The sequence below is a fragment of the Narcine bancroftii genome, chromosome 12, assembly GCF_036971445.1.
Source record: "Narcine bancroftii isolate sNarBan1 chromosome 12, sNarBan1.hap1, whole genome shotgun sequence".
In the NCBI taxonomy this organism is placed as follows: domain Eukaryota; kingdom Metazoa; phylum Chordata; class Chondrichthyes; order Torpediniformes; family Narcinidae; genus Narcine; species Narcine bancroftii.
The window spans coordinates 81,983,242-82,010,784 of record NC_091480.1 but is presented as its reverse complement, the minus strand read 5'-3'; the positions used below and the strand labels follow the sequence as shown (position 1 = coordinate 82,010,784).

The window sequence follows — 27,543 nt, the reverse complement described above, 5'->3', positions numbered from 1 at the left end:
AGAATATGTGTGCAGCCAGAAGGGAGGTAAAGCTCTCGAACTGGTGGCAACTGCCTTGATGGGGGGAGGGGGCAGTTTGTGATCTGATGATGGTTGCATGGCTGGTTGGTTGTTTCTCTAACTTTTTTTACAAGTTTGAAGAATATTTCTGAGTTTGTGTGCTATAATCACCAGTGAGCCTGCTGTTCTCAGTGGAAGGAGGACAGCACTTATGTGAAACCCTTCATTCAGTTTCAGACCAGAGGTGCCTTTAGTTATGTTCTTCCGATTGTTTCCTTCATACTTGCCTGGCTGGAGACCTGGTTTCTTGACTTCAAAGTCCTAACTCAGGAGGCAGAGGATGAGAGATGTGAGTAAATATCTGGAAAAAATGATGCCCTTTTGCTCTCTCTGAATGTGGTACACAGACCCTGTCTTCTGATAATCACACAGTGATAGCACAGAGAGGGCAAGTAGGGATATGTATCTCATTTAATTTTTTTTTGGTCATGGTCATTTAGATATACAGCATAGTAATGGCCCTTATGAGCCCATGCTGCCCACTCACACCCAATTAACCTACAACCCTGGTACATTTTGAATGGTGGAAATAAACCCATGCAGACACTGGGAGAACATACAAACTTCTTACAGATAGCACCGGATTTGAATTCTGGTCGAATTATGTAACAGCATTACAGGTTCCAGTCTGTAATCCCGTGTCCTCGGTTGTTTGCCCAAAATTCCACTAAAAATTACTCCTGCACTGCCTTGGAATAAGATCCACAGGAGAAGGCCAGTCATGGAATGGGTGCCAGCTGTGTGGGTTGAGCCCTCAGTTCCTTTGTCCAGCTGCTGGATGTCATGAGAACAGAATTAGAAAAGTAGGGCTGAGCTGTTTACCTCCCAAGACCTTGGTTGATCATTTAGTGCAGTACCAACCTTCTCCATGTATTCCCTTGATGTTCAAAAGACTTTTTGATTTCAGTCTTGAACCTTCTCAGTGCTGGAGCCTGACTGCCAGCTGGGAGGAGAATTCCATGTGAGAGGTTTCTCCTTGTCTCATTCTGAATGGCACAACCTTTTTGTCCATCCGCCCTTCTGTCAGCAACAAATTCAGTAGCAGTGCACTTTGTCCCTGAAACGTCACCGGTAAGTAGTTGAGGCCCTGGGCCCCAACACTGATCCTATTACAAGTTGTTGATTACCAATCCAAAAATTACATTTTTGTACATAATTTAGCCATACAACATGGTAACGGGCACTTCCAGCCCCCGGTAAGTTTTTGAAGGGTGGGAGGAAACCCACGCAGACACTGGGCGAATGTAGAAACTCCTTACAGACAGCAGTGGATTTGAACGTGGTTCGCTGGCGCTGTATCAGTGACACTAACTGTGCCTACCACTTTGTTTTTAGTTGAGCATCTCTCTCCGTGCCCTCTTTATCTTTCATGTGGCACTTTATTTGTCCAATCGATATGATAGTTTGATACCTTTCTTGAAAGCCCACATTATTTCTCTATCCAAATGATAGCTTGTCCTAGGGAGTCCATTTAAAAAAAAATTCTGATCAAGAACCTCTCATTTTATTTTACCATTATTCTTTACTCTGTGAGCTGACGATCATTTATGTTTGTCTACTCTGCCCTTGATATACTCTTATTATTGTTGCCCTCCTGTATTGCCTTCTTCTTTCTCTCTGCCTTTCTAAGTAACCCTTCATCTGAACCTCTTATTTCCAGCTTAGTTCTCTGCATTATGATTCCCCTTTTGGATTCCCAGCATCCTGTCAATCCCCAACAATATGAGCAAAATTCCTGTTAAAGTCCAATCTGGCTTACAGACATCCCACCTTCTCCACAATCTGAAGCCCTCTGCCCTACAACAATTCTGCAATATACATTCATCTGCTCTCTGCTTATTAACAAGTAGCACTGGCTGGAATGGAGATGACTGCCCTTGAGACCCCTTAGTTCTCTTTCCTAGACCCTTAAACTCTACGTGCAAGAACTCTCCCCTCATTCTATCTCTGATTTTCTTGAATTTATGTTCATATAGATATAGTCCATGTGACCTAATACCTTTTATTTCATCTTGCCCTCAAATTTTGAGGATTTTTATTTCTCTGTTTTATTTTCTGGTATTCTTCTGGTTGTGATATATTCTTCCTCTGCCCCAGTGTCGCAAGCACCACAGAGGATATTCAATGGCCCTGGCTTTCTCTACCCGAGTACCGTGTCGGAGGGGCAGTTCTATTCTCCACCAGAGTCCTTCGCAGGTACAGTGCAGCTTCTCTCTTTCATATAGGTCCTCAGAAACCACGGATAAAAACAGAATATGCTTGAAGAACACAGCAGATTAGGCAGCACCTGTGGAAAGAGAACCCGTCAAGGTTTCAGGTGGAAGATCTTTGGTCAGCATGGGGGAAATGTTAATGGTTTGGGGGAAAGCCGGATAGGACTCTGGGAAGATTGTTGTCAAGTCAAGTTTATTGACATCTAATTGCATGAGTACAACCCGACAAAATGTATTCTCTGGTCCTCAATGTAAAACTTGCAGGCATGCAACCAGACATAACACACATGCAGAACAAGTATTCATATATACAAATAAATAAATAAATATTGCTTCATGAATATGAGAGTCTCATTTAGGGTGAGGTCAGGATTGTCATGGGGGATAAGTTATTGTGATCATCTGGTTGCTGAATTATTGGTGAGAGAAAGAGAAATGAGGGCATTGAGAGAGTGAAAACACTATCAGGTTGGTGCAGGTTGTGGTATTCAGAGCTGAGGGACATATCCAGCTTGACCTGTTGAGTTTTTACTTCAGAGTTTCGACATCTACATTTTGATTTTCCTTTAAACAGCTCTGTGGGAAGTGGGAGGCTGTTTGTATAGATGAGTAGGCAAGTGGACAGTGAGATAATGTGAAAGGACAAGATTGGGAGGGAGAGAGGTTGGGGAAGGATAAGGGCATGGTTCTGGGGCTGAGAGATACAGGAAGGAACTGTTTAGTTGTTTTGTGCAACATCCTCTCACACAGCAAGTCTGAACTGACCTATGGCTTTAAACTGGTGACTGAATTTAGAAAGAAAATGGGGTCCTCAAGACAATTTGCCTAATATGAGTGGGCAAAATGCTGGAATTTATTGTTAAGGAAGTGCTTTTTGGCACTTAAAAATAAGATGGGAGTGGGCAGAGCTATTCACAGAAAGGAATTATGTTTGAAGAATCCATTCATTTTGTGAATGGTAAAAGGTGAATCATTTGATGTGTTCTAGCACTTTCTGAAGGCCTTAAACAAAATTGGCACCCCTATGGAGGGAGTCGTATAATGGCACAGACTAAGGACTGGTTTACTAACAGAAAACAGTTGGAATAAACAAGTCATTCTTGTGTTGGGAGACTGCAACCAGTGGGTGCCCCAGGGGTTGTTCATCTGTATTAACGATTCAGATTTGGGGCCAAACACAATATTAAATTTGCTGATGGTGGCAATGGGCTTTTAATGGGGATGGACAGGTGAATGGGCAAGGATGTGGCAGATCAAATTGGGGTATGGAAACATTTTTAAATCCATGGGAGCACACCCTTTGCCCACTGGTCCTGCCAACCAAGTTGTCTACCTAAGCTTGTCCTATTTGCCTATGTTTGGAAATATCCCACCATCCCTTTCCTAGGCACATCTGTCCAGATGTCTTTTAAACATTATAATTGTCCCCACCTGTCCTGGGTAAACTTGTACCTCTCATTTTGTTCGTTTTAGATTGGTCACAGTGTTTGAGCTACTGAAAGAAAATAGACACACACACACTGAGAGCAGTTCAGTTCATACAAATGTTTATTACAAATTCAAAAGCTGATTTCAAACTACAATATGCAAGCCCTTCCCAACTATACATCAACGCCTGGACTGGTCCCAACTGCCGAAGCGAGGCAACGACTGCACACTTGTACTAGGTTGTCAGGGTGCCGGTAGCAGCTTCTCCCCCTCCCCCGACTGGGACGTTGGCTGGACTCTAGAAGTTCTTCTTCTTGCTGAGAGATGTTGCCACCTCTCAGAGAGTCTCAAACTTCAGCAGCGGGACCATGGCTTATATTACCCAAAATCTGCTTACCCAAGCACCTATTTCCAGCACAGCAAGAAAGATAAGCGAGCAAGCTAGCATGCATAGGCTTCTATCGAATAACATAATTTTCAGCTTATCACTTTGATTACAATGGTTTATTTTGCATCAAGGCTAGGCCTCTGACAGTCTGTGACCAAAACAAGCAGGAAGATTAAATGTTCTTGGTACACAGATGTCCTTTCGTCAGATAACTGCATCTCTGGCTCCTCGGTGGAATTTAGCTTATGTCTGCTGATTCTAAAACACAAGCAGGTTCTCAGCAAAAGTAAAAAACCCGGTTAGAATCTTCCATTACACCACCTCTACCCATTCCTCTGGCAACATGTCATATTCCATTCACCCACCGCCCTCTGTATGGGGAAAAAATAGCACCCTGCGTCTCTTGTAAATCTTTCCTCTATCACCATAAATCTAATTCCCTTTTCTGGGGGGAAAAAAAATCAATGACTAATTACCTTCTCTATGCCCCTCATGATTTGTATATCTCTGTAGAGCCCTCCTCTGTGTATTCGGCTTCTTGTAATTCAAGCCCTCCAGTTCTGCTAACCTGTGAATCTTTTCTACACCCTTTCCAGCTTAATAATATCTTTCCTCTAGAGGGATGACCAAACTGCACACAATACTTCAAGACTCATCAATGTGTTGTTCAGTTGTAATATAATGTCCCTGCTCCTGTACTCAGTGCCCTGATTGATGAAGACGAGCAGCTTCTTCACCTCCATGTCAATTAGTGTCACCATTTTCAGAGAATTGTATACCTGCAGGTCCCTCTGTTCTGCCACAGTCTCCAAGGCCTTACCTTTCAATGTGAAAGTTCTACTTTAGTTTGATTTGCCAAAATGCATAATTTCACACTACTGAAGTTGAATTCCATCCACAATTCTTTCCCCCTCTTGAAAACTTAGACATCCTTCCTCACTGTCCACTATACCACCAATTTCGACGTTGCCCACAAACCATTTTAACCACATTATCATCCTAGTCATTGATATAGGTGACAACAGAGGATCCAGTGTCAATCCCTGTGGCACACCACTGACCACAAGCCTCTAGTCTCAGTAACAACTCTCCACTGTAGCCTCTGTCTCCTACTGCCAAGCCAATTCTGTCGTCAATTGGCTAGCTTTTCCTGCATCCTATGTAATCTAACCTTTCACTTAATGGTGAGAAATTGAAAGGTGTTGGTGTTAAGAGAGACCTTGGGTGTTCTTGTAACATGCAGTCTCAATTCCCCTTTAAAATAACTGGCAAACAAACACTTGAGTACAAAATAGAGATGCATTGCTTTGCTGAGCCCTGTATATCTGGTTTCCCTCCCTGATTTGGAGGATGTTTGTGATCAAGGAAGTAGAGCAAAATTCACCTGACTAATGCTTGCAATGGAGGCTGTGGGATTGTTGCACGAGGAGAAGTTAAGCAAACTTCTTCTTTTGAAGAATGATGGGTGAGGTAAATTTCTTATAAGAATGAAAATCTGTCCCAGTTTTTATGAATGTTTTTGATCTGAAACATTTCCCCTGAATTTTATGGTTTTATTTCAAGAGTTCTATGGAGTTTGGATGCAGGGATGATACCTCTCTTGTGTCTAGAGGGTTGATGATGGAGAGGTGGGGGGGATGAGGAGTTGGGGCAAGACTAGGGATCACTGTCTCAAATAAAGGATTGGCATTCAGGGTACAAGTGGGAAGATAATTCTTCAGTCAGATGAAAGGAAATTGATTCTGAGGTAAAGTCTTGGCCATCATCCTATTGAATGGTGGAACAGGCTCCTCTTACCTCTATTTTGGATAAATATTATGAACTGTTGCAAGGATATTAAAGCCTCTACATTGTTCATGAAGAAGTCCAGGATATTCTAAATGACGCTGGGCACTCTCTGGGTCCCTCCCCTTCCCTCTCCATTCACAGAGCCATTCCCCCCCCCCCCCCCCCACCCTTACTTATCCACCTATTACCACCTGCCTTTGGCATGTGCTCCTCTCCCCACCCATCATTTTGTTCAGGCACCTGCCTACATTTTGCTCAAAGCTGGAGAAACTCAGCAGGTCAAACAGCGTCCTTCATAAAGCAAAGATAAAAAATACATATCCGACAGTTCGGGCTTGAGCCTTTCATTAAGGTATGGAAAAACGTTGACAAACATCCGAATAAAAAGGTAAAGGAGGCGTGGGAGGAAGATCATGGTCCCAAAGGAAGGAGGAATGGGTAGAGGAGGGAGGGAACAGCAGCAAGCAAGGGGAAGAAGGTTGGCCGGGTGAATAGAGAGGGAAGGGGATCGAGAGCTGAGGGAAAGAAAACAGGGGGGAAGGAAGGAAGGAAGGGAGAGAGGGGTTAACGGAGAGTAGGTTAGCAGAATCTGGAGGTCGATGTTAATGCCATTCGGCTGGAAAGTGTCCAGATGGAAAATCAGGTGTTGTTCCTCCAATTTATGGATAGTTTTGGTGGGATAGTGCATGAGGCCATGGTCAGACATGTGAGTATGGGACTGGGACTCTGGAACTGAAATGATTGGCCACTGGGAGGTCCCTGCCACTGGTGAGGACAGAGTGAAGGTGCTCAGCGAAGTGATTCCCAAACTGTGCCCAGTCGCTCAACTCGCATGTCTGTCCATGGCCTCATGTACTATCCAAAAGACCACCTATAAATTAACATCTGGACACTCTCCAGCTAGATGGCATTAACCTCTACTCCGGTTTCTGCTAACCTGCTGTCCTTTACCCCTCCTTTCCCTTCCCCCGGTCTTCCCTTCTCCCCTTGCTTGCTGCTGAGCCCTCCCTCCCTTCTCCACCTATTACCTCCTGCCTTTGGGACCATGCTCCTCCCCCTACCTTTTTATTCGGATGCCTGCCAACATTTTTCCATACCTTAACGAAGGCTCAAGCCCGAAACAATTGTTATGTATTTTTATCTTTGCTCTATGAAGGACGCTGTTTGACCTGCTGAGTTTCTCCAGCTTTGTGTTTTGACTTCAACCACAGTATCTGCAGACTTTCGTGCTTTACTACATTTTGCTCATATCTTGATGAAGCGTTCAGGCCTGAAATGTTCATTACGTATCTTTATCTTTGCCATATAAAGAACACTGCTGAGTTTCTCTATCCACGTGTTTTTACTTCATTCACAGTGTCTGCAGACTTTTGTATTTTACTCTGAACCTGCTTGATTTTGCTTCATGTTCCAGGCTCTGATGATGGTTTGGAAGACGAAAGTGTTGGAAGGATAGCAATTACGCCTCGGGTATGGATGAGTTGACGTTTTCATAGCAAACACTATTTTTGGGTTTTGTCTCGATTTAATGTTGATTCTGGGTGCAAGGGTCACTGGCAAGGCCAGCATTTATTGCCCATTCTGAACCAGCCTGGAGCAGGTGGTGGTGAGATGCTTCATGAACTGCTGTGGTCCCTCTGAGAACCCAGCCTGTATGAATGATTCTGAGAAATGAGGTCAAGTCTCACCACCACAAAAATGGAATTTCCTTCCATTTAATACAATCTGCCCTTTTTAGTTGGGCAATAACTTGCTGAACCAAGCCATGAAAGACCCCAACAATGAAGACGCTGTTTACATCCGGTACCGCACGGATGGCAGTCTCTTCAATCTGAGGCGCCTGCAAGCTCACACCAAGACACAAGAGAAATTTCTCCGTGAACTACTCTTTGCAGACGATGCCGCTTTAGTTGCCCATTCAGAGCCAGCTCTTCAGCGCTTGACGTCCTGCTTTGCGGAAACTGCCAAAATGTTTGGCCTGGAAGTCAGCCTGAAGAAAACTGAGGTCCTCCATCAGCCAGCTCCCCACCATGACTACCAGCCCCCCCACATCTCCATCGGGCACACAAAACTCAAAACGGTCAACCAGTTTACCTATCTCGGCTGCACCATTTCATCAGATGCAAGGATCGACAATGAGATAGACAACAGACTCGCCAAGGCAAATAGCGCCTTTGGAAGACTACACAAAAGAGTCTGGAAAAACAACCAACTGAAAAACCTCACAAAGATAAGCATATACAGAGCCGTTGTCATACCCACACTCCTGTTCGGCTCCGAATCATGGGTCCTCTACCGGCACCACCTACAGCTCTTAGAACGCTTCCACCAGCGTTGTCTCCGCTCCATCCTCAACATCCATTGGAGCGCTTACACCCCTAACGTCGAAGTACTCGAGATGGCAGAGGTCGACAGCATCGAGTCCACGCTGCTGAAGATCCAGCTGCGCTGGATGGGTCACGTCTCCAGAATGGAGGACCATCGCCTTCCCAAGATCGTGTTATATGGCGAGCTCTCCACTGGCCACCGTGACAGAGGTGCACCAAAGAAAAGGTACAAGGACTGCCTAAAGAAATCTCTTGGTGCCTGCCACATTGACCACCGCCAGTGGGCTGATAACGCCTCAAACCGTGCATCTTGGCGCCTCACAGTTTGGCGGGCAGCAACCTCCTTTGAAGAAGACCGCAGAGCCCACCTCACTGACAAAAGGCAAAGGAGGAAAAACCCAACACCCAACCCCAACCAACCAATTTTCCCTTGCAACCGCTGCAATCGTGTCTGCCTGTCCCGCATCGGACTTGTCAGCCACAAACGAGCCTGCAGCTGACGTGGACTTTTTAACCCCTCCATAAATCTTCGTCCGCGAAGCCAAGCCAAAGAAGAAACAAAACCAGGGGTTAAAAGACTCCTTTAGTGCTTTAGAGTCGGCTCTTCCTGGATTCTCATCCAGCATTGAGTCGGAGCAGCAATGTATTTCCAAATAGGATAGTATATGACCCAGATCCCAGGCACCTTGTACCCAGAGTTAACACTATATTTTAGCTGTGCTTTCCATTTCCGATTCACATCTGCACATTCTGCTTGGAAAGTTTGCTTTTTTTTAAAAAAAGCATTCAAAAGAATCCCAGTAGAGTCAGAAGAAACCTTCAACCCTGTCAGTGAGAGATTACTTGTGATGTTCAGTGGCTTCCTGGTCCTTCACCCTTTTGATGATTCTCAGATACCACTGACACTCTCCAGGATTCAATCAACAACAACTTTTTTTTTAAAGCACCTTCAGCAAAGAATATAGTCCCCAGGATCTTGACATGCCGAGGCTGAGGTCTCATTGTAGGTATCAGGGCAGAACATCAGAAACTTGGCCAAATGGGAGGCTTTAGGTGACGAGAAAGGTAGGGGTGGGAGAGGTTTAGAGAGGGAGTTCCAAGTTCAGGGCTTTGGTAGCTGAAAGCATGGTGAAACAAGTGTGGATAGTGCACGACTGTGCCTGGTGAAGGCAGGTGCACGACTGCGCCTGGTGAAGGCAGGTGCACGACTGTGCCTGGTGAAGGGCAGGTGCACGACTGCGCCTGGTGAAGGGCAGGTCCACGACTGCGCCTGGTGAAGGGCAGGTGCACGACTGCGCCTGGTGAAGGGCAGGTCCACGACTGCGCCTGGTGAAGGGCAGGTCCACGACTGCGCCTGGTGAAGGGCAGGTGCACGACTGCGCCTGGTGAAGGGCAGGTGCACGACTGCGCCTGGTGAAGGGCAGGTGCACGACTGCGCCTGGTGAAGGGCAGGTGCACGACTGCGCCTGGTGAAGGGCAGGTGCACGACTGCGCCTGGTGAAGGGCAGGTGCACGACTGCGCCTGGTGAAGGGCAGGTGCACGACTGCGCCTGGTGAAGGGCAGGTGCACGACTGCGCCTGGTGAAGGGCAGGTGCACGACTGCGCCTGGTGAAGGGCAGGTGCACGACTGCGCCTGGTGAAGGGCAGGTGCACGACTGCGCCTGGTGAAGGGCAGGTGCACGACTGCGCCTGGTGAAGGGCAGGTGCACGACTGCGCCTGGTGAAGGGCAGGTGCACGACTGCGCCTGGTGAAGGGCAGGTGCACGACTGCGCCTGGTGAAGGGCAGGTGCACGACTGCGCCTGGTGAAGGGCAGGTGCACGACTGCGCCTGGTGAAGGGCAGATGAGGTCACAGAGTGATTTGCAAAAGAGGAAGATGAGAACTTTAAAAGTGAAACATTGCTTAAAATCCAACGTCAACGGTACAGTTGATGGGTGAATGATGTGAGTTAGGACACAGGCAGCAGAATTTTCGATGTCCTCAAATACGTCAAGAAGATGGCTGTTATGAAATTGTTAACTCTCTGTCACTTCATGGTCATCTCTTGCCTAGGTGCTTCACTGCCACTTTGTTTCTGCAGGACAAGGAATATGTTCGCCAGGGCTGGGAGGCGATGAAGGTGATGGAGCAAATACTGGGGCAGGAGGAGTACTGGAAGCTGGAGAAAGAGGATGTGAGTAGAGTGGGAAGCCTCTGCCTTGTGGATCTGCTTCATACTTCAGTGACTCAAATACAGTGACCACCTGCATAATTGACTCAGACTTGCAAGCAGACATCTCGGACCCTATCCATCATAAAAATAAACCCCAACAGATACTGCCAGTCTGAAACAAAAAGATAAAGTGGATGTTGTCGAAAGAAAGGTCATCAGCCTGAAAGGTTAGAGTAAAACATCTATACATCGGTCACAGACGGGAAGATCACATCACTGAGCATCCTCGCACTGTCCGCTTCAATGGCAGTGATCTCCCAGTGGCCAACCACTTCAATCTTGCGCCCTACTCCTGCACTGACAACTCTCCATGGCCTCGTGCATGGTCAACAAATCAACACCACCCATAAATTGGAGCAGCCACACCTCATTTTCTGCTTGGGCACTTTCTGACTAGATGCATTAACTTCTCCGGTTTCTGCTAGCCTACTCCCCATCCCCATCCCTCTGCCTTTTTTCCTTCACCCCCTTCCCTCCATTCATAGAGCCATCCCCCCACCCTGCTGTGTGCTGGTGCACCCTCCCTCCCTTAGCCACCTATTACCTCCTGCCTTTGGGGGTGTGCTCCTACACCTACTCCTATCCCCCCCACCATTTTGTTCAGACTCTTGCCTACATTTTGCTCATGAAGGGATCATGCCTGGAACATTGGTTATGCATCTTTATCTATTTAAAGTACAATGTTTGACCTGCTGAGTTTCTCCAGCATTTAGGCTGAAAGGTTAATTCTGTTTTTTGCTTTCTACGGAACTGCCTGATTCATTTCTACAACATTCTATAGACCCTGCCATTCACTGCGCAAGTCCTGTCCTGATTTGACTTGCCAAAATGCACACCCCATTTTTCTGTAAAGTAAATGTCATCTTCTGTTTCTCAGCCCTCTAACTCAGTAATAATTGTAGAAGACCTTTTTCATTATCCACGAAGCCTTCAGTCTTGGTCTCATCTGAAAACTACTGACCATTCCACTGACATTCGGATCATTAATATAAATGATGGACAACAGTGGTCCTGTACCCATTTCTGCAGCATACCATTGGTCACACCTCCAGTCTGGAAAAATTACCACTCTACCACCACCCCATTTCATACTGTCAAATCAATTCTGTATCCAGTTGGCCAGGTCACCAAGGATATCTATGTTGTAACCTTCAGATCAAGCCTACCATTCAGAACCTTGTTCAAGGCCTGATAGACCACATCTATCACTCTAAGTACTCTTGGTTTCCTCTTCAAAAAGCTCAATTAAATCTGTGACGTACAAACCACGCTGGCTATCCCTCATCAGTTCTTTCTTTTCTAAATGCACGTACACTCTGTCTCTCAGAATTCCCTCCAGTAATGTTCCTAACATTGACGTCAGGGTCATTGACCTGTAATTCCCATTATATTCCTTGTACCCTTTTTTACATTAAGGCACACATTCGTACCCCAAGTCTTCCAGCACTTCATCTGTGCCTAATGATGGTATAAAATATCTCTGCCAGGACTCCTGCAATTGCCTACCTAACTTGCCTCAATGTCCAAGAGCTAATGACTTGCTTGTGGCTTTGAGACTCTCCATTTGATTGCAACTGCCTCTCATCCTCTCTGTTGTCTCATTGCAAACTGTCTATATTGCGATAATGGAGGGGGTGATCTGGACTGCAGTTCTGAGCCACGAACCTGTCCTGTCCATCCACACCCACAGCTGCTACTCAAATCCCACACTAGCACCAAAGGTCTGAACCAGTGAAACACTCAGAGATGGTTGTTCTATCTCCAGTCCAAAAGTTTCATTGTTGTCCATCTCGCTCTTGTTGTCTGAGGACGTTGAACTAAAGTGCAGAGACTCAATAATCTGCCATCTCTATTATAGGGCAACGACGCTGTTTACACATTTGAAGTCCCATATCATGGGAAGAGCTTCATTCTAAAGGTAAGGGGTTTTTAATTGGATGGGCATAGGTAGTCACTACTCTCAGGAGAAATTAATTAAATGTAAAACGTTGTGCTTGCCCTTTGACCAGCTGCACTGGCTTGTTGTGTGATTGTACCAAGCCACTGATGGTCTGTTTAGCTTTGCCTCTGGACTTAGATGCCAATGCCACACCACGCTGCTCATTTCTTTTTCGCTCTCTCCCTCCACCCCAATCTTGATCTCTCTTGCTCCCACCCTCACCCTGGTTCCTCTGGCTATAGTCTTTGCCTTTTTCCTTCTCAGCCCACCGAACCCCATCTAGGGGTGGGGGGGTGGGGGATATGAGGTAGGGGGTTGTATGAGGGGGAAGAGAACAGTGTCATGTACTCCAGAGGGGATACATCTCGAGAAGCAATCGGTGCTGATCTGGAGTTCTATGGAAAGAGCCTCCAGTGGTTGAAGAATCACATTGCCCCCGCAATTCATCTTTGATTCAGCTCAGATATGTAGAAGTCTCCAGTGGATTGCATTTAGGGAGGCAGGATACAAAATGATTTGAATCTGACTCATTTATTGGAGTCACTACAGGTTAACTAATAAGGAAATGATAAACCTTCTCAAGAAGTAAGTAGCTAATGAGATATTCCAGGAGTAAAGTTTGGGAGCTGTACTTTAACCCCTGAAAGTGTTTGCTTATCTTGCTTGTGTTTGATTGGGCAATATAAATTGATCTTCACTCTGAATTTAACCTGTGCTTGTTCCATGTTTGAGAGTCAGCATGAACAGACCTTTACTCTGTATTTAATCCTTTATTTTTCCCTTTTACAAGATTACAAGAAATCACATTAGTCCTTCGAACTGCAGCCATTTTTAACCTTTCATCACGTGTACTCTGGACTAGGTCTATGAGTAAACTTTTACAGTCTGGAAGTACAGTAGGTAGTTGGATACAAAATGAGGCCCAGAAATTGGGACACAGAGTATATGCACTTGTTGGTAGTCCCGGGAAACCAGATCACGGAGCCCAAATGGTTAATACCTCGATGAAGGGCTAAAGCCCGAAACATTGGTTATATATTTTTACCTTTGCTATATAAAGGATATGTTTGACCTGCTGAGTTTTTCCAGCTTTGTGTTTTTTTTTGAATATTTTATTTATTATTTTCCAGTCTTGAACTCAAGCAGTTATCGACATTATCAGTATCAATGTTACCATAATCGGCATTGACAACAATTTACAATTGTCCATTTTATACACTTTCTGTAGAGTTCAAGCTCCTTTTATCTCCTGAACCCACCTATTCCACACTAGACATTTAACATAACATAACATAACATAACAATTACAGCACGGAAACAGGCCATTAGGCCCTTCTAGTCCGCACCGAACCAAACACCCCTCTCTAGTCCCACCTCCCTGCACAATGCCCATAACCCTCCATCTTCTTCTCATCCATATACCTGTCCAACCTTTTCTTAAATAATACAGTTGACTCCGCCGCCACTATTTCTCCCGGAAGCTCATTCCACACGGCTACCACTCTCTGAGTAAAGAAGTTCCCCCTCATGTTACCTCTAAACCTCTGCCCCTTAATTCTTAACTCATGTCCTCTTGTTTTAATCTTTCCTCCTCTTAACGGAAATAGTCTATCCACATCCACTCTGTCTATCCCTTTCATAATCTTAAATACTTCTATCAAATCCCCTCTCAACCTTCTACGTTCCAAAGAATAAAGACCTAATCTGTCTAATCTCTCCCTATACTCTAGATGCTTAAACCCAGGTAACATTCTGGTAAACCTTCTCTGCACTCTTTCCACTCTGTTTATATCCTTCCTATAATTAGGCGACCAGGAAGGATATAAACAGAGTGGAGAGAGTGCAGAGAAGGTTTACCAGAATGTTACCTGGGTTTAAGCATCTGGAGTACGGGGAGAGATTGGACAGATTAGGTCTTTATTCTTTGGAGCGTAGAAGGTTGAGAGGGGATTTGATAGAAGTATTTAAGGACACTAAAGACATTCACAACAAAGGGACAGGATTTTATGGGTTTGCCATGGCACGGCGGCCACAGCCCAGGCTGTTTTATTTTCTTGACTATACCTGGTCGAGACGAGTTGGACCCCCCCCCCCACCACCAAATGGCTGAAGGGCAGGGCGGAGGGACACAACAGTCTACCTATAGTCCTATAATGCTGCTCCCATGAAATTTAAATATGGTTGCCAAAATTTTTGAAAGTAACGTATTTTTTACTCAAGTTGGAGGTGATTTTCTCCAAGGGAACAGAATTAACCTTTCAGCCTAAATGCTGGAGAAACTCAGCAGGTCAAATATTGTACTTTAAATAGATAAAGATACATAACCAATGTTCCAGGCATGATGCCTTCATGAGCAAAATGTAGGCAAGAGTCTGAACAAAATGGTGGGGGGGGGGGGCACACCCCCAAAGGCAGGAGGTAATAGGTGGTTAAGGGAGGGAGGGTGCACCAGCAAACAGCGGGCGGGGGGGGGTGGCTCTATGAACGGTTAATACAATGATTCAGTTACACATTACTTATAAGTTCAAATTATAGCTCCGTCATCACTATGTAGAGCACACTCAAGCCCCTGTGGCATCCACTGGTCCTGGAAAACCCCCATTGTACCCATGGACACTGTGCACTCCTCCAAGGACATAAGGGCATCGACGTAACCCCGGAAGATGGAGAAGCAGTCAGCCTGCTGAACCCTCGAAAGCCCACTGCCTAGACCTGAGTGGCCAACTTGGCCAGGCCAAGGAGATCTCCGAGTGGCTCACCCCCCTTCTCGCCAGGTGACCAAAGATGGGAGCGTGGGACTGGAATGTAGCCAAAACCTGGGGAGCAGTCCCTTCAGATGTTCGAGTAGAGGCTGCAGCCATTCATACTCAGTATAGACATGATGCACCGCCTCCCCTTGGCTGCATACTTGACAGGTGGCCGAGGACTCAGTAACTGTACCCTATCCTGGGAGTACGTGACTGGATGATGTAAAGGGGTTTTAGTTAATCAAACAGGTGAGGTGCCTGTCCCCCAGGAATGTTCTATGCCAGATTTTGATAAATATGCAGAGGTAAATCGAGCATAAAATTTAAAAGTAACTCATTCCTGATGAATAGGTTTGAGTCTCACCCCTGGTCATGGATGCCAAGGGGAACATTTGCGATCAGGACCCAGCTCTGCTCCACACAGGCGAGATACAGTAACACCACAACCCTGGTGGCCAGTCTGAGCCTGCCCATGGCACCCTATATATATATTTTTTTTAAAATATGGAACGCTTCACGAATTTGTGTGTCATCCTTGCACAGGGGCCATGCTAATCTTCTCTGTATCGTTCCAATTTTAGTATATGTGCTGCTGAAGCGAGCACTGGTGCCCAATATTTATTTTACCACATTAATATCTGTCTCCCTTTAGGCATTTCTACAATGTCCCGCAGAAGTGGTATACCAGGAGGTAATCCTTCAGCCTGAGAAGGTGGTTGTTTGGAACAGAACAGTTGCTGTGTGTCAGGTACTTGTTCAATGTCACAATTAACTCAGTCCTTGAGCTCTCCTTCTATGGGGACAACCAATCCAAGCAGAGTTCCTAATGCCAGAATCTTGGAGAGGTGGTCCTGGAGTAGGAACCAGCTAATTCACTGATGTCACCTGATATAGTCCAACACTGACCCTCACTGGGGGGACTGTCCCACACGCACTGACCCTCACTGGGGGATAGGACCTTAATGGTTTTCTTACCCATTCCATTAAAAGCAAGGGGAAGACAGATGTCTGTCAGCCAACATTTTCACCACCCCTTCACCCACTGCAGCTTCACATCTGACTGGATATGTGCAGCTTTCTGCTGCTGCAATTCTACAGGGATTTTGTTTCATTGGGGCGGTGATGGGTTGGGGGCGGGCCGTCTGATGGGTTGGGGGCAACACCGGCCGTCTGATGGGTTGGGGGCAACATCGGCCATCTGATGCTCCAATTGTGTTTCAGGTTCTCCAGAGAGTTGACGACAACACCCTGATCACCTATGATGTATCTGCGGGAGCTGCTGGAGGGGTTGTTTCTCCCAGGTCAGATTACCAGTCCTTTGCACCATCTGTAATTCCATTAGAGTATTACAGTCATACCACACAGACCTGGGCCTTTCAGTCCATCACCTCCGTGCTAATAATCAATATCAAACCCATTTACTAGCTCTTCTCTGCCTTGGTGATTCAAGTGGTTGTCCAGATCCTTTTCCATGTTAGTGGAGTGCTTGCCCCCACCACTTTACCAGGCTCCCATTCTGGGTTCCCGCCAGCCCAAGGCTCAGTCCCTTTCAGTTTAATGATATTTTTCCAATGTGACATGATGTCCCTGCTCTTGTACTCAACTCTCTGACTTGTGAAAGCAAGCATTCCACACATATTGTACTACTGAACACCAGCACTGTAGTGGGCCAAATCAATTTTATGACGTTGTTCTATAACTTCCATGATCCTACATGCTGTGGCTTCACTAATGGTGGTAAGGTTCCCATAAGATAGTATGCAATGTTTTTGAAGAGATCACAAGTAGGACAGTCAGGGGAGATGCATTGGATGTTTTGTATTTGGACTTTCAAAAGGCCTTTGGTAAGGTGCCACACATAAGGCTGCTAAGCAAGATGAGAGCCCATGGAATTACCTGAAGGATACTAGCATGGCTAGAGTATTGTCAGGAAACAAAGAGTGGGAATAAAGGGATCCTATTCTGGTTGGCAACCAGTTACCAGTGGTGTACTGCAGGGGTCGGTGTTTGGCCACATCTTTTTACATAGTATATAAATGATTTGCTTTATGGAATAGATGGATTTGTGGTTGATACCAAAATATGGTAGATGGTAGGGAAGGTGGTGCTGAGGATACAGAAAGGCTGCAGAGAGACCTGTATAAATTAGGAGAGCGGGCAAAGAGGTGACAGATGAAATACAATGTCGGAATGTGTATGATCATGCACTTTGGTAGAAGAAATAGACGGGCAGTTTGTTACTTGGATGAGGAGAAAATTCCAAATTCTGAGGTTTAAAGGGACTTGGGAGTCCTCGGGCAGGATACCCTAAAGGTTGACCTCCAGATGGTGAAGAAGGCGAATTCAATGTTGGCGTTCATATCTAGAGGAGTAGCATAGAAGAGCAGGGATGTAATATTGAGACTCAAAAAGGCACTAGTGAGACCTCACTTGGAGTTACGTGGACGGCTTTAGATACCTTATTTGAGAAAGGATGTGCTGGCATTGGAAAGGGTTCAGAGAAGATTCCAGGAATGAAAGGGTTTGGATATGAGGGACATTTGTCAACTCTTGGGCTGCTTTCGTTGATAGAGACTGAAGGGGCTGGACAGAGTAGGATGCTTCCCATGGTAAAGAAGTCTGGGACAAGAGGGAACAACTTCAGGATAAAAGGGTATCAATTTAAAACCAAGAGATTGAGAAATTTGTTTAGCCGGAGGGTCGTGAGTCTGGGGAACATTGCTACGGGTGGCTGTAGAAGAAAGTAGTTGGATGTATTTAAGGAAGAGATTAACAGGTATTCGATTAGTCAGGGTATCAAGGATTGTGGGGAGAAGGCCGGGGAGTGGGAGGATGGATCCGCTCATGATAGATTGACGGAGCAGACTCGATGGGCCGATTAGTCTACTGCTTAATTCTGCTCCTGTATCTTCCTCGCGTGTTGTCTGTCTGTGTTGTGACTGTTGCGGAGAAAGAATCAACGACTGACACCAGGGTAACACTTCGGAAGAGTTTTATTAGCAAGATATCTTGGAGAGCATGCCCAACACCCAGCCTGAGCTTGCTCTGCTCACAGCCAGTTTTAACAGAGTTTCTATACAATAAATGGCAGTGCATTCCTGCATGTGGGCTTCCTGTTGCGGTGAACGTGACAATAGTTTATCATTGTCAACATTTGGCAATAATTTAATCCTTGTTTCACAGAATTCCAGAGCTTATCATGTCTGCAAAGGTTCCCTGCCTCCACTTAAGCAATATGCAACTGACTCTTGTATGTTCTTGTAAGCAACTTATGGGTGAACCCTTCAGATTTTCCTCTACGTTGACATACTTGGATCCTTGAGATCGCTAATGTTCATTTTGTGCTTCCTACCGAATGACTCCTCCGAAAACGTATGACAGCACACATATCAGGGTTAAATTCATCTGCCATTGTTCTCCCCAATTTATCAACTGATCAATACAGTGATTCTCCTCCTTCAGCATTAACAGCACCACCAATGTTCACACCAGACCATTAACACATTTAACAAACAGCTAGAGTCACAGTACTGGACTCTAGTGCTGGACCAATCAGAAGATTAATGCTCTACCCTCACCGATTACCAAGCCAGTTTTAGATCTGTCGGCCACACCTTGGGCTCCGTAGCTGTAACCTTTGGGCCAGCGTTCCATCAGCTGCACTGCCCTCATCAACGGGTCTTGGCACCGATTTGAAAAATTCAGATAAAACCTTCCCCCAAACAAGGTCATGCTCACTGATTTCCATAAATCCCTGCCTTTCCAAGAGTTGCTCAGAAATTTTTCCAAGAATTCTTAACCCTGTACACAGTCTTCAACTACTTGTGTTATCCCTGCAGCCTGTGTGAAGAACCTCTCTGCTATTGCTGACCAGTCATCTGGCATCTCACCGGTGCCCACCATTCTGCTAAGCTGGAGTGAGTGCAGATGTAATCAGCCTCCTCTCTCCCCACGCACCCCATTCCAGGTTCTTGATGCCCATTCTTGGTACTCCTTCAATGGAGTCTACCCTTCCTTAGGCCCTCCATTGATGACCAGACCTGTAAGCAATAGCTCACATCTCACCAGAGCCCCTTCCAGCTTCACGGTGGGACAGCTTCCCTCATGTCCCATTTGCATTGGATCTACTCCTGGTGTTGGGGACTGGATAACATCCTTGGGCAGAAGTGTGCAGGCACTGGCATAATGTTCCTCCATCTCTAAAATTGTGGCCCATCAATCTGCAGGGATTTTGTAAACGTGCGCCGTATTGAGAGAAAGAAGGAGATGTACATTTCATCGGGGATGTCGACTACTCATAACTCCAGACCACCTCTGAAAAAATACATCAGGTACGTTGCAATTTCTCAGACCCAAGACTGGAACATTTGTTCTAAGTCAGGTCGCAAGGAGTGAAAATTTGAATGGAATTTTCCTTTGGGAGAGGGACAAATGGATACTTGATATAGACTGTAGTTGCTGAGTCCCAGCATTAATCCAAAAGTTGCCCCTCCAGTTATAGCTCGAAACCCTGCCAATAATCTGCTCATTGCTACACCTTGTTTTCTGTCTGCATGAACATCATATTATGAACTAAGTTGCTCGCAGTCAAATTTTATGACCTTTCGGAAATCCAAATGCACCAAATCCATTTTACCTCTTCTACCACTCAAAAAAAATCTATCTTCATCTCAGCAAATCATGGTAACCCTGCCTTGAAAAATCACTGGAGAAGTTTACAACATGTCCAGCGCCACTGGTAGGAGCCAGTGTTAGTATCTCCAAGCTGTGACCTGCTCCTTTTGCAACAGAGGCGTTACCTCACTGAGGAATCTTGAAAGTTTACAATTCATGCTTTCAACCAGACCTGCAGCCACCTTTTTCAGAACTGTACAATGCAGGCCCTGAAAGGATGGTTTATGGTTTGTTTCCATGTGTACGAAGATTCAGTGAAAAGATTAGAGTTACATGCAATCCAAGCCATTGCAAAAAGTTGCTGCTCTCCTGGGGGCCATTTTGGATTTAAAATTCACAGGAAAACAAATTAACCAGATTAATCATGGCAATGGTCAAACTGGGGCTTCTTGGATTTCAACATGCAGGCAAATCAGATTCAATCATAACAGTTCCCTGCCATTTCAGAATCAGAATTTATTGTCTTGAACAAGTCACAAAATCCGTTATTTTGCGACAGCATCACTGTACAAGTATTTCTATAAACCACCTTACAAAATAAATAAAAATAGTGCAGGAAAAAGTCAAAGTGAGGCAGTGTCTATGGTTCATTGTTCATTCAGGAATCTGACAGCAGAGGGGAAGAAGCTGTCCTCATGCCGCTGAATGCTCATCTTCAGGCTCCTGGACCTTTTTCCTGATGGTAGCAGAGTGAAGAGGGAATGGCCTGAGTGGTGGGGTTCCTTGAGGATAGAGGCTGCTTTCTTCACCTCTTGTAGAGACACTGCCTCTTGATGGAGTGAAGACTGGTGTCCATGATGTTACAGGCTGAGTTGGCAACCCTTTGGAGAGTTTCGTAACCCAGACAGAATGTTCTCCATGCTACATTTATAGGGATTTTTGAGAGTCTTTGGTGACCTACTGAATCTTCTTCAAACCCCCCACAAAGAATAGCTTCATTTCATGAGCTTCACGGGGAGATGAATCCGACCCAATCAACCCAGTGCAGTGGATCATTTATTTGAATAACAGCCAGAGATTTGAAGTATTTCTCACAGGTCTTACTTTAAATCCAGTTTTTCACTAATTGGGATTTTAAAAAAAGAATATTAATCTCAGTGACTTTAATCACAAGACCACTGCATTGTTGTGGAGACCTGTCTCTCTCACCAATGTCCTTCTGAGGATGAAATCTGCTAACTGGAACAAGAAAGGCTGTAGATACTAGGGTCGATAACACAAATTTGCTGGAGAACTTACTGGGGCGACCTAGTTAGTGTAGCAGTTAGTGCAATGCTGTTCCAGCACCAGTGATTGGGACCGGGGTCGAATCCCACACTGTGTGTAAAGAGTTTGTACGTTCTCCCAGTGACTGTGTGGATTTCCTCTGGGTGCTCTGGTTTCCTCACTGTTTACAAAATGTGGGTTGTAGGTCGATTTAGTGTCTTTGGGAGGCACAGGCTCGTGGCCGAAAGGGCCTGTTACAGTGCTGTATGTATGTCTAAATTTAAAACTCAGCAGGTTACACAGCATTCACAGGAATATACCTGGCACAGGGCCCTGGCCCAAAATGTTGGTGACCCTTTACTTTGTATGAATGCTGCATGACCTGTTGATTTTCTCCAGCAAGCTTGTGAATTGCACATGAAATGTGGGCCATTCACGTTGGCTCCTAGTGATGAGAGATTTGCAATAATCAAGGGATTTTCTACTGCAATAGATACAGGAAATGCACAGCTGCTGAATGCTGCCTGGATATTTCACTTCAGAGTTCCAGCATTTGCTGTGCTTGGGCACCATTGGTGATTTCTCAAATTGTTGTCAACCTCAGACATTCTAGTACTCTTTGTACACATACCTGTTTTTCTTTGCAAACTTCACAGAATTTACATCTTTAATTGACTCAATTCGAAAACCCTTCCCCATGGTTCATATTCTTCAACCTCATGCATATGGATTGGGAATTATTAAATATTTAAAGAACTCCCTTTGCTTACCATTACACCTTTACATCTTATTTGCAATCTCCCCAAGTCAATTTGTATTCCAAGTCTATACTTAAGATTCAAGTATTAGACTTTTAAATTTACATTTTTAAATTTAAATTTAGACATACAGCACAGTAACAGTCCATTTATGCCCATGAGCCCTTGCCACCCAATTACAACCCCTGGTACGTTTTGGTGGGAGGAAACTGAAGCACCCTTTGGAAACCCGCGCAGACATGGGGAGAACGTACAAACTCTTTCCAGACAGCACCGGATTCAAACCCCTGTCCCAATCGCTGGCGCTGTAACAGTGTTATGCTAACCGCTGCACTAATTATGCCGCCTAACTGCTATGCTAACGGTTGTCACATTCAAATTGAATATGAAATTCTACAATATAATGACCGCATTCCTGCAAATGATTCTTCACCAAATGTTTACCAACTGACAGAATTTCACTGTTGAAAAACTGGAAATAATGTATGCTCCTCAATCAGTGAAAATTGGTTAGAACTTCTCCACAATCTCCGTCAGTACCAGAGCACCACAGGGCTGTGTTCTTAGCCCCCTGCTCTACTCACTTTACTCCTACGACTGTCTTGCTCAGTACGACAATAACACCATCTACAAATTTGCTGACGATGCCTCGTAGTGGGTTTGTATAAAGGAAGGGGATGAGTCAGTGTACAGGATGGAGATTGAAAACTTGGCTGAATGGTGCACCAACACCAACCCTGCACTCGATGCCACCAAAACTAAGGAGATAATTGTTGACTTCAGGAAGGAAAAGCAGAGGTTTACAATCTGGTGATCATTGGGGGAATCAGAGATGGAGAAGGTGAGCAAATTTAGGTTCTTGGGAGTCACTGTCTGAGAATCTTTCCTGGACCCAACACACCAATGACATCATGAAGAAAGCACGAGTTTGTGGAGGTTTGGTATGACACCAGAAATCCTGGCAAATTTCAACAGAGGTGTGGTAGAAAGTGTGCTGACTTTCAGCCACACAGTCTGGTATGGGAGCACCAATACCTCTGAGCATAAAGGTAGTGGACACAGCCCAGGACCTCACAGACAAATCCCTTCCCATTACATTTACAGGGAACACTGCTGTCTGAGGGCAGCAGCAATCATAAAGACAAACGCCACCCAGCACTCGCTCTGTTCTCGCTGCTGCCATCAGGAAAGAGGTCTAGGTGCCACAAGACTCACTCCATCAGGAATAGCTGCTCCCCCCCTCCCCTCCACCATCAGACTCCTGAACAACAAACTTAATTAGAAACTCATTTACGGACTCTTGTGCACTTTATTGATTTTCTTTTGTTCTCTCTGTATTGCAGTTTTACGTTCATTATCTATTTACAGTTCTTTTATTTGTTTACATGTTTATGCTGTGTACAGTTTAGTTTTTGGCACTACCAATTAGGGGTGATTCTGCTGCGCCCACGGGAAAAAGGAATCTCGGGGCTGTATGTGATGTCTGAAATCTGAAATCATTAGGAGAGAGAAAGGTATTGGATTGGAATCCCTTTGTCACCCAGTAGATGGCGGTAGTGTTCTGTGTCTCAATGTTGAGCTGCGTTGGTTAATCATTGCTTCATCTTTAAATTTTTTACAGAGGTGAGAATGGGCCTGGAGGGTTTGTGGTGATGAAGTCCATCTGGAACCCCACTGTCTGCACCTTCATTTGGATACTGAACACAGATTTAAAGGTAAATGTTGATTTGTGTTAATCAACTGGAAAAATGAAACAACTGTGGCTGACGAAGGACGTAAAAGCTAAAGAGAGGGCATACAAAGAAGCAAAAATTAGTAAGAAGATGGAAGATTGGGAACGTTTTAAACTTTCAGAAGGTATCTAACAAACTCGTAGGGAGGGAAAAGATGAAGTATGAAAGTAGGCTAGCAAACAATACCCAAGAGGATACAAAAAGCTTCTTCAGGTACATGAAGACTGAACTAGCGGTGAGAGTAATTATAGGACCACTAGAAAATGGCACTGGAGAAATAATTACGGGAGGCAAGGAGATGGCAAAGAAACAAAATGACATTATCAGCGTGCCAAATATCATAGCATACCAGGAGAGTGAAATGACTATTTCAAGGGAGGAGGTGAACTGAATCATCTCAAGGTGAATAACTCTCCCGGACCAGATGGATTGCACCCTCGGGATCTGGAAGAAGTAGCGGTAGAGATTGTGGAGGCACTGGTAACGATCCTTCAAGAATCGGTAGATTCTGGCATGATCCCGAAGGACTGGAAAATCGCAAATGTCACTCCACTATTCAAGAAGGGAGTGAGGAAATTGTAGCCTGGCGTCAGTGGTTGGGAAGATGTTGGAGTCGATTGTCAAGGATGAGATTATGACCAGCTAGGCCAAAATCAACATGGCTTCATTGACAAACCTATTGGGATTCTTTGATGAAGTGACAAATAAATTAGATTAAGGAGATGCAGTGGATGTGGTGAATTTGGATTTTCAGAAGGTGCCGCACATGATAGAGCCCATGGTATAACAGGAAACATAGCTAAGTGGGATGAACATTGGCTGATTGGCAGGAAACAGTGTCAGAATACTGGGATCATATTCTAGTTGGCTGCTGGTTGCTGTTCCACAGGGGGTCGGTGTTGGGCCACTTATGTTGTATATTGATGATTTAGATTAAGGAATGAATGGCTTTGTGGCCAAGTTTGCAGATGATACAAAGGTAGCTGGAGGAGCAGGTAGTGTTGAGGAAACACGGAGACTGCAGAAGGACTTGGACAAGGAGAATTATAATTTATTGTCACGAACACGTCACAAAATTTGTTGTTTTGTGGCAGCATCACGGTGCAAATATTGCTATAAATTACATTTTTAAAAAATAGAGTACAAAAAAGAGGAGAAAGTGAGGTAGTGTCTGTGGCTCATTGTTCATTCAGAAATCTTCTGGCAGAGGGGGAGAAGCAGTTTTTGTGCCATTAGTTCCTCGTCTTCAGGGTCCTGTACCACCTCCTTCCTGGCAGCAGTGTGAAGAGGGGGCCTGGGTGGTGGGGGTCCTTCAGGATAGAGGCTGTTTTCTTAAGACACCGGCTCTTATAGATATCCTCAGTGAAGTAAGACTGCCTGTGATGTCACTGGCCGAGTTAACGTCTGGAGTTCTTTTCCTGATCTGTACACTGGCACCTCCATTCTAAACAGCAAGTCAGAATGCACTCCATGATAACGCCTGTAGAATTTTTCCAAAGTCACTGGCGACGTACCAAATCTTCTCAAACTCCACACAAAGTATAGCCACTGGTGATTGCATGGATGGGTAGAAAAGTGGCAAATGAAATAGTGTCAGAAGGTGTATGGTATGTAAAATAAATGGGGAGACTATTTTCTAAATGGGGAGATCATTGAAAATACCCAGATGCAAAGGGACCTTAGGAGTCCTCATAAAACTATAGAAAAACAGCACAAAACGGAAAAGCCTGAAGGTAAACTTGCAGGTTGAGTCAGGGATGAAAAAGGCAAAAGTAATGCTGAGGAATAGAATACAAGAGCAGGGATGTGATGTTGAAGCTTTAGAAGGAAGGCACTGTTGAGACCTCATTTGGAGCAGTTTTGGGCTCATTTAAAAAAGGATGAGCTGATATTAGAGAGAGTTCAGAGGAGGTTCACAAGGTTGATTCTGGGAATTAAACAGTTATCGTATGAGGAACATTTGACAGCTCTTGGCCTGTATTCAGAATTTAGAGGAATGAGGGAGGATCTCATTGAACGTTTTGAATACTGAAAGGCATGGTCAAAGTAGAAAGATTGTTTCTGTGGTGGGAGAGTCCAGGACAAGACTAGGCAAATTTGGCAATGAAGGCTGTCCACTTAGAACAGAAATGCATAGGAATTCCTTTAGCCAGAGGGTGAATCTGTGGAATTTGTTGTGGAGGCCATCATTGGGTATATTTAGGAAGAGATTGATAGGAACTTGATTAGCCAGGGCATCAAAGGTTATGGGAAGAAGGCTGGGGAGTGGGGCTGTGGATAAATGGATCAGCTCGTGATGAAATGGTGGGGTAGACTCGATGAGCTCAATAGCCTATTCCTGCTCCTATGTCTTATGGTCTTATGGACTGTGATGAATTCAGACCAGGAGGAGGTCTGAATGAGTGTGGTGAGAGTTTTGGCACAGAGGGTTTAAAATGCCCCTGCTCCTGGATGACACTCCAGGCAGCTATTGTAACTTAGCCCAGGCAGGTAAGCTCTGCTCCGCCACAGACAGAGGAGTGTACTGATTGAGTTGTTTACTGTCATCTGTCCCAAGGTGAAGCAAAAAACTGTATTTTGCATGCGAGGAAGTGAGGTAGTGTCTGTGGCTCATTGTTCATTCAGAAATCTTATGGCAGAGGGGGAGAAGCTGTTTTTGTGCCATTAGGTCCTTGTCTTCAGGCTCCTGTACCACCTCCCTCTTGGCAGCAGTGTGAAGAGGGCCTGGCCTGGGTGGTGGGGGTCCTTCAGGATAGAGGCTGCTTTCTTAAGACACCGGCTTACAATAGTATCAATGTAGTATAAAATAAAACCAAAGTGTGGAGTGAGTACAGTTAAAAGATTGTAGGGGCAGCATCAGGTTATGAATGAAAGGTCCATTCAATAGCCTGATGATAGTGGGAAGAAACTGTTCCTGAATCTGGACGAGTGCATTTCAAAGCCGTCTTTATAGCATCATTGCAGGTTGGTGGCTGGCATGAGATTCGGGCACCCTGAGAGCTGAGATGTAATATGACAGGTTCTCGAGGGGTGGAGGGGTGGAGAGCGGTGGAAATTAGTGTGAGGTTCAAGAAATAGGAAATAACAGTGAGGGAAGATGGACAAAAGGGTGTTGGGAATAAAGAGAAAAGGTCTGTGGGAAGAAGAACTGTAATGTCGGGTGGGAATCCACTGACTTTGACCTGGTTACAATGTACGGTTGGAAGCATTGGGTCATGGGGGAACGAGAGTTGGATTCTGTCTGGGCTTCTCCCTACTGGTAACCTCTTGCCTGATTCTTTCTGGCTTTTACCCAACAGGGGCGGCTCCCACGATACCTGATCCAACAAAGCCTGTCGGCCACCATGCTTGAGTTTATTACACATCTGAGACAGCGGGTGCGAGAGCTGTGTGAGGTGGTTCATCAGTGACTGTGTGCCAAGCCCCAACGTCCTGCCTCGCCTATTGTCCCAGGGTTCACCAGCTGACTGAGGCAGCATCTCTTCGTTCATCACCGACAACATGAATGACTCTGACAGAAATCTCACGTGGAGAACAAACCAGAATTGAGATGCAAAACTGATCAATTGTTACCTTTAGATTGTGTTGGGAATTTCTCTAGAGGGAGGCGAGTGGGACTGGATTCTGGGATTTATCCTGAGAAACTCGGGTTGCTTGTTTTAATCAGACACCTGCTTTAAGACTAACCTGATGGCCCACTCTGTACTGCAATATTACAGATGTTCCAAGCATTTCAGAGCCTGGATATCAGTGGCATTACGTGTTATGCACATGCGAACTGGGAGCTGGTGGACACACTGATCCCATCACCCTGCCTGGACTGTTAATGAAAATGTGGCTGATCTGATAGTAACCTTGACTCCAGATTCCCATCCACCCCACTGACCCCGTCATGTCTCCCCTGCATCAAAAGCACAGCAGAGTTTGTCCTGAGAGTGCAGGAAATGAAAGAAGCACACCGGAAGGAAACACTGAGCAGGTCAGGCAGCATCTGTGGGTGACAGAGCAAGGGAATCGGAACAGGATCAGACTTGTGAAGGGTGAAACTCCAGCTCTGAATGTTTGGTA

The 27,543-nt window shown here is 45.3% G+C and overlaps 1 protein-coding gene and 1 non-coding gene across 3 annotated transcripts in view; one reads left to right on the top strand and one right to left on the bottom strand.

Annotated features, from left to right (window-relative positions):
- Window positions 1-27,208, top strand: part of stard3 (StAR related lipid transfer domain containing 3) — a 38,478-nt gene extending 11,270 nt beyond the window's left edge. For both annotated transcript variants that reach the window (XM_069907200.1, XM_069907201.1), the window contains exons 6-15: window positions 232-349; window positions 2,158-2,256; window positions 7,292-7,347; window positions 10,287-10,379; window positions 12,277-12,336; window positions 15,757-15,852; window positions 16,326-16,405; window positions 19,331-19,435; window positions 23,364-23,457; window positions 26,775-27,208. In XM_069907200.1, coding sequence (XP_069763301.1) covers window positions 232-349; window positions 2,158-2,256; window positions 7,292-7,347; window positions 10,287-10,379; window positions 12,277-12,336; window positions 15,757-15,852; window positions 16,326-16,405; window positions 19,331-19,435; window positions 23,364-23,457; window positions 26,775-26,885 — 912 coding nt within the window. In that variant the 3' untranslated portion in view covers window positions 26,886-27,208. The remainder of the gene's footprint in view (window positions 1-231; window positions 350-2,157; window positions 2,257-7,291; window positions 7,348-10,286; window positions 10,380-12,276; window positions 12,337-15,756; window positions 15,853-16,325; window positions 16,406-19,330; window positions 19,436-23,363; window positions 23,458-26,774) is intronic.
- Window positions 15,603-15,709, bottom strand: LOC138747804 (U6 spliceosomal RNA). Its single transcript, XR_011347666.1, has one exon. It is a non-coding gene; the product is annotated as a U6 spliceosomal RNA (small nuclear RNA).
- Window positions 27,209-27,543: the final 335 nt, after the last annotated feature.